At 38.6% G+C, this 7,510-nt stretch overlaps 2 protein-coding genes across 2 annotated transcripts; one reads left to right on the top strand and one right to left on the bottom strand.

Annotated features, from left to right (window-relative positions):
- Positions 1-3,290: 3,290 nt before the first annotated feature.
- Positions 3,291-4,295, bottom strand: LOC132862546 (apidaecins type 14-like). The gene is made up of 2 exons (XM_060894607.1): positions 4,254-4,295; positions 3,291-3,749 (listed from the first exon to the last, which is right to left on the bottom strand). The coding sequence occupies exons 1-2, from the start codon at positions 4,293-4,295 to the stop codon at positions 3,291-3,293; spliced, it is 501 nt and encodes a 166-aa protein (XP_060750590.1).
- A 51-nt stretch (positions 4,296-4,346) lies between these two features.
- On the top strand, positions 4,347-5,489 carry LOC132862780 (uncharacterized protein DDB_G0271670-like; the record flags this gene model as incomplete). Its single annotated transcript, XM_060895019.1, is given in 2 exon segments — positions 4,347-4,522; positions 4,892-5,489. Coding segments are annotated over 2 exon segments (774 nt in total), but the record flags the coding sequence as incomplete, so codon positions are not given.
- Between the last annotated feature and the right edge of the window lie 2,021 nt (positions 5,490-7,510).

Genomic DNA, 7,510 nt, shown 5'->3' on the forward strand with positions numbered 1-7,510 from the left:
ACAGGTTTTCGGATGATGTCACATGCTCGTCTCCACTTGCCTCCAAATGTTTTGGCACCCTAGTGCTCCACTAGATTTCACAAGTTTTATGTGCACTTCCCTCCAAATGTAACACTGACCCTTATGTCCACTTGCCTCCAAAAAGCACCGGCCTTTGCAAATACCTGCCTCGTCAAAGCCAACATCAAAGTTTGTTGCGACAAACTTTATAAATCTAGTTCTAACTTGTTACTTCACAGTTAAGTTGAACACAGCAGCAATGAGGTTGAGATCAAAATTGTGTTGAGTTCAAGAACTTAAAAAAAAACAACAAAAAAACAAAAACTGTCCCAATAATATATAATATAATTATATATAATATATATATATAAACTCACAGATGAAGATATTTAGAGACTCAAGACTGATCCTAAAGCTCTACTTTCAATCCTAGATACTGTTTAATACTGCAAAAAGAAATAAAACAGTATTAATACTAACCAGAAAAGGGCTGTTTTTCTTGTGGTCCCACTTCAGCCTTTTCCTTTAACTCGGACTCTGTTCATTCTTTCTAAATCTTATACCCTTTTTTTTTTCAAGTCTGCTGTCGGATCACATTTTGCCGGATAAAGGCTTCTACCTGGTGAATCAGCAGAAATGGAAATGCTAACAATCGCATGGTAATGGATTTGGTTTGGAGGTCGCTGTCACCGTGACTCTGTTCATGTTGTCTTACCTAATCATGCTATCAATTAGGGCAGGACGATAGAAAGAGTTTTTCAATCTGCATCCTCCGAAAAAAATAGAGAATAGGGGCTTAGAGAATAAGTTACAAGCGTCGTCCAGGACATTGTGTCCTTAATGCATATCTCTTTCCAGTCAGGTAAAAAAAAAGGAAAGATGCGAGCTCTTACAAGTTGTGAAAAGAAAAAAGGTGTGAAAGCTCTCTCTCTCTCTCTCTCTCTCTCTCTCTCTCCATCTCTCTCTCTGTCTCTCTGATTAATCCATTAAATATAACCTGTGTCAGTTTGAATCTTATCAAAGTCAGAACGAATCACAAAAAGAGACGCTTTCTGAAAGAGATGAGAGGAACTGAAAAGGCCCAAAACTAATGGACGAGGCGCTGCGTATCATCATTCAATCATTGTTTTTATAAAAAAAAAAAAAAAACACCGTCTGAAACACGGCGAGATTTAAAAAAGAGGTCATTAAGATCCTGAACGCGGATAACGAGCGGCGTTTTAAAGGTAGCCTGTAAGACGTCGGCACGTGGAACAAAACACGTGGATGTGTGAAGTTACAGAAAAATAAGTGTGTGTGGTGCGATGAGACGTATAAGAAGAACGTGACCTGACGTGACATACAGCTAAGTACGGTGACCCATACTCAGAATTTGTTCTCTGCGTTTAACCCATCCAAAGTGCACACACACACACAGCAGTGAACACACACACACCGTGAACACACACCCGGAGCAGTGGGCAGCCATTTATGCTGCGGCGCCCGGGGAGCAGTTGGGGGGTGCGGTGCCTTGTTCAAGGTCACCTCAGTCGTGGTATTGCCAGCCCGAGACTCGAACCCACAACCTTAGGGTTAGGAGTCAGACTCTCTAACCATTAGGCCACGACTTCCCTCGGAACATGTTCAGCCACGGGAACTGAAATAATACTGAAATGTTAATATCGCAGCGCTGCTGAATTCTGATTGGTCGACAGGTGTCGATTAATTTCCTGTAACAGCAGCTCTGACAGTAAACACAGGATTATATTAACACGCTCTCTGACACTTTAATACGTGTTTGTTTCCGTAGTAACAGCTTATTCGGTACAGCGGATGCTGCGTATGGTGGATCGTTTTCCTGTATCAACACACGCTTGCGTGTTTCTTTCCTTATTTCATTCGCTTTGGTTTAAATATCAGAGGAATAAATCCAGACTGTAGAGTTGTTTTTTTTAGTCTCTAGGCATTAAGGAAAAGTGTTACACTGGAATATCTTAATCAGTAGGAACAGTAACGATCAGTATATACACACGAATATCTAATCAAGATAGGATCGGGTATCAAGACAGAATCGACAGAAACGTCAATGAAATAAATAAATAATTCCTTTCTTTTTTCCATTTCAGATGGACGCATGTGGCTCGGATAAATCTTCACTTCTCAACACTGAGGATGAAGATGAGGATGAGGATGAGGATGCTCATGTCCGGGTGCTAATACACTCACACACACTCCTCGTAAACACGACCTAATCTTGTTTCCTAACCCAGCTTAATCTTTTTTTTCATACAGCGTATTAAAATATATTTTTTATCTTCTTATTGTTACTTTTACAATCTTACACTCCTGTTGCGGTTTTTGTAGAGTAGCGGTAGTACATTATCTTGTTGTGTTGTTGTGTGGTTGTGTTAGTAGCTTGGATGTTGGATTATAGTACGTAGGGGGCTGATGATGGTCACTCCGCTGTGTTGTTGAACCCTTCAGCGCTTTTATACTTGTAGGAGGCTTCATGCCCCTATTACAACTCCCCCCTTCCCCTCCACCTTCCTACAGTTACATATCTACCCTTTGGCTCCAACTTTACCATCTTTATCACCTTAACCACCCACTTTTCCTCTCTTCTCCTTTCCTTCTCTCCATCTCTCTGAGCCATGACTCTGACTTTGCTTTAAGGAACTCCAGCTCGTAGGAGGATGAGACGCTGGTTTCAAGGTGATGCTGTTGTTGTCTCCAAGCAAAGAAAGTCGTGATGTCTTGACTGGTGCAATTACCTCATATGACCATCTGGGGACCCGAGAGCGCGACTCGTCTCTGAGCAGAAAAGCAGAAAGGACCTAATAAACAAAAAACAAAATCAAAACATATATATATATATGTACACAGATGCATCTCAATAAATTAGAAGGTCGTGGAAAAGTTCATTTATTTCAGTAATTTAACTCAAATAGTGAAACACGTGTATTGTAGAAATTCAGTACACACCGACTGAAGCAGTTTAAGTCTTTGGTACTTTTAATTGTGATGATTTTGAGATGCACCTGTACATCATTTATCTTATCTTCTTCTATCCATGTAACTATCAACATTTCACTTTTTTCTTTCGTGGCCTGACACACGGTCTGAGAATTTCAATGAAAAAAATAATAAAATGCTAATATAAAGTATTTTGCTATTTTATCAACATTGTCCCAGGTTCCATCCAGAGCTGAAGGTACTGTGTGTCTCTCTGTGTGTGTATTGATTTCCTCTCACCTCCCAAAAAAAAACAAGCTGGAAGTTTAGATAGCTTCATGGTGTGAAAGTGTATGACGTCATAAAGCCAGGACGTGTTTCTGGGATGTGTTTTTGGGATGTGTTTCCTGGATGTGTTTCCTGGACGTGTTTCCGGGACGTGTTTCTGGGATGTGTTTCCTGGATGTGTTTCGAGGACATGTTTCTGGGATGTGTTTCTGGGACGTGTTTCCTGGACGTGTTTCCGGGACGTGTTTCCTGGATGTGTTTCTGGGATGTGTTTCCGGGACGTGTTTCCTGGATGTGTTTCCGGGACGTGTTTCCTGGATGTGTTTCTGGGATGTGTTTCCGGGATGTGTTTCCTGGATGTGTTTCCTGGATGTGTTTCTGGGATGTGTTTCGAGGACGTGTTTCTGGGATGTGTTTCCGGGACGTGTTCCCGGGACGTGTTTCCTGGATATGTTTCCTGGATGTGTTTCCGCCTCACGCCCAGTGTTCCCGGGATTCGTCTCTTTTAAGAGTTTTTCACAGTGCAGTGCCTTTTAGAGATGGAGCTCCGGCTTATTGTTGTTTGACAGCAGATTTAAATTCATACGCAATAATTATTAGATTTACTGTCATATAATCTTCGCTTTATGAGAACAGAGGGTTGTTTAAATCTGTCACGAAGAACATTGAGCAAAAACCCGAACTCTTTGGACTGGATATTACCTCATTTTTTCAGATTAAAGTGTCTGCTGAAAACATTTTGTTAAAAAGTAAAATTATAAAATAAATCAAATTAAGATCTTATTTCAGTGTGATTCATCAAAATAAATCCCAAAACACGATTCTCTCATTTCCTTTATTCTGTATAATGTCAGCCTTCCTGTAATCAGATTCTCACCCCACATTTCAAGCAGTGGTATTTATTTTGTCTTATTTCACATCATCAGCAATATTTCATCCGCGGCTCCTGTGTTATTTCTTTTCTTCCGTCCAGCAGGAGTTAAATCTTTCCCGGTTCCTGCTGCAGTATTAAGTCAGTGGCATGTTTATGGTGCCGGATTAGCGTAGTTCTCCATGTGGAAATGCACTGCAGTCATCTTTACGACTGAATAAATTTGTTTTATCTGTTCATACATGGTGGCGTCTGATCCGCGCTGCTGGTTCTCAGGAGTTTGTCTGCTGTATTTTTTCTTTGTTTTGTTTTTTTCTACTTGGCCTTAGTACAGGAGGATTCATCATCATCATCATCATCATCATCATCATCATCATCATCATCATCATCATCAACATCATCATCGTCATCATCGTCATCATAATCATCATCATCATCACCATCATCAACATCATCAACATCATCATCATCACCACCACCACCATCATCAACATCATCAACATCATCATCAACATCCTCAACATCATCATCATAAACAACATCATTATCATCAACATCATCAACATCATCATCACCACCACCACCATCATCATGATCAACATCATCATCATCAACATAATCAACATCATCATCAACATCATCATCAACATCATCACCACCACCACCACCACCACCATCATCATCATCATCATCAACATCATCATCAACATCATCAACATCATCATCAACATCATCATCATCATCATCAACATCATCATCAACATCATCAACATCATCAACATCATCATCATTGTCATCAACATCATCATCATCATCAACATCATCATCATCATCATTGTCATCAACATCATCAACATCATCAACATCATCATCAACATCATCAACATCATCATCATCATCATCATCATCATCATCATCAACATCATCATCAACATCATCAACATCATCAACATTGTCATCAACATCATCATCATCAACATCATCATCATCATCATTGTCATCAACATCATCATCAACATCATCAACATCATCATCAACATCATCAACATCATCATCATCATCAACATCATCATCATCATCATCAACATCATCATCAACATCATCAACATCATCATCAACATCATCAACATCATCATCATCATCAACATCATCATCAACATCATCAACATCATCATCAACATCATCATCATCATCATCATCATCAACATCATCATCAACATCATCAACATCATCAACATCATCATCATTGTCATCAACATCATCATCATCATCAACATCATCATCATCATCATTGTCATCAACATCATCAACATCATCAACATCATCATCAACATCATCATCATCATCATCATCATCATCATCATCATCATCATCATCAACATCATCATCAACATCATCAACATCATCAACATTGTCATCAACATCATCATCATCAACATCATCATCATCATCATTGTCATCAACATCATCGTCATCATCAACATCATCACCACCACCATCATCATCAACATCATCAACATCATCAACATCACCATCATCATCATCATCATCACAAAAAACCTCATCGAAGAATGTTTTGTATCGAGCAAATGTATATATTTTATAAGTAAGTATTTTATCAGGAAGCTGCTATTATTACACATATTTGTAACTACGGGCTGTAAAAAGACTTATTTCGACAGCTTAATTAGCGTGTCATGGTTTATATACTGTATTTATACCTTATTGTTTCCATAGTAACAGCTCATTCACAGGAAACTTAAGTGTTATTGGCAGTAAATAAAAATAGTGTGGTGTTGATTAATAAAGAAAAATGGTGAGATGTTCCGCAAGGATACATTCATTAATCCGTTATATTGTACGTGTTTTTATTAAAGCTGCTATAACATAACTGACAACAGGAACTAACTTGTTGCATGAACATTAAATGTAACTAGAAACGTTTTTGTTTCTCAATTAAATAAAATGGGAGTTGCCAGATTATGGAGGTGTAAGAAAAGCGATAATGCTGTTGTTGGAAAATAATTAAAATATAATCATTAAATCTGTTGATTTGATTCCATTAACAGCTGATGATTTACTGCAATTTGTCAGTTTATTGAAAATCTATTGAACCAATTCTGCATCCCTAAAAACTCCTGGTTCAACGGAGTCTGTCTTTCTTTACTTGATCTCCTCTACAAATTTGTCATTTTTTTGTCTAGTAAAAGATTTCCGCATGTTTTCATGCAACAGAAGTGCTAGGAATTATACAGGAAATGTGCAAATTACCACCATTTGGAAATGTTCAGCACTTCAGTGATGAGCTGACGTTCACGTCGTAGTGCTGTGGATTATGACGTCAAACAGCAGCGTGATGCCTCAGGACGAGGTCTGATCTCTGATTCTAACTGGGGCCAGTTCTCCTTCTGTGAGATCGACTCAGTTCTGTCCCAATGCTCTCTAAATGCCAGAACATCAATCATGTGTGTGTATGTATATGTGTATGTGTGTGTGTGTGTCCTGAGACACCAACACACCCACGCAGTGCAACACAATAAGCCTGAGGTACGAAACACTCAGCTCTTATAAAAACAAAGAAGAATTATGATGAAGAACTCAGTGAAGCTTACAAACCCAAGCAGCAGCCACAAACTCAGGGTTTGCTATCAGAGATCAGAAGCTGCTGCTTAACACGGATTTAAAGCAGTAAAGCGGCTGATAAAATGAAATGAAACGACCTACTCGCATGCTTACACTGAAAATCTGAAGAATAGAAACAGGGATCTGAATCTAACGGATCTGTTACACTTACAGCTGACATTAAAGGTGCAATAAGCGATTATTTACATTTCTTTATAGTTCAAATAACCTAGAAAAATATATTTATATGTCTTCTGGTCCTGATTGTGTGTTTGTGTTTACATGGAATTCAGTTTATAGACACTCCTTCACTCACAACTTGTCTAGAAAAGCCTAGAATTAATCAGCAAACGTCGTTAAAAGCGACTGTCCTTGCTGACTGCTAATGCTAACTCTAGTTAGCATGCTAGCTCTAGCTGTACATTTGTGTACGTGTGCAGGAATGTGTGAGCGTTCTACACGTGTTTAAGATTTACATACATAATCTTAACTTTATACATAATTATTTGCAGTCTATTAGTCAATGTGTATTGATTTTAGTTCCCAGGACTAATCACTTCTAATCATGACAATCTTTAGCATTCATGGCATATCTTTGACATTTTTACCATTTAGCCTAGCCTAGCCTAGCCTACGACTTTCTTCAATTAAACTCCGCATTTGCGTTCACGTCATGTCGCTGCTGACAGCTAGGTTTATTATTTGCTTTAGTTGATTGTTTAATTTTTCTTTGCCATTGTCTTTTTGTCATCGCAAAAAATAACAAACACAATCTAAAGTTCAAGTGATTCTCATTTG

The sequence above is a fragment of the Tachysurus vachellii genome, chromosome 19, assembly GCF_030014155.1.
Source record: "Tachysurus vachellii isolate PV-2020 chromosome 19, HZAU_Pvac_v1, whole genome shotgun sequence".
In the NCBI taxonomy this organism is placed as follows: domain Eukaryota; kingdom Metazoa; phylum Chordata; class Actinopteri; order Siluriformes; family Bagridae; genus Tachysurus; species Tachysurus vachellii.

Bases quoted from the DNA above. Each gene is read 5' to 3' on its own strand.
- LOC132862546 (XM_060894607.1), bottom strand. From the start codon at position 4,295: ATGACTGCAGTGCATTTCCACATGGAGAACTACGCTAATCCG. The intron at 3,750-4,253 runs GCACCATAAACA...CATCTCTAAAAG, and splicing joins TGGAGAACTACGCTAATCCG to GCACTGCACTGTGAAAAACT.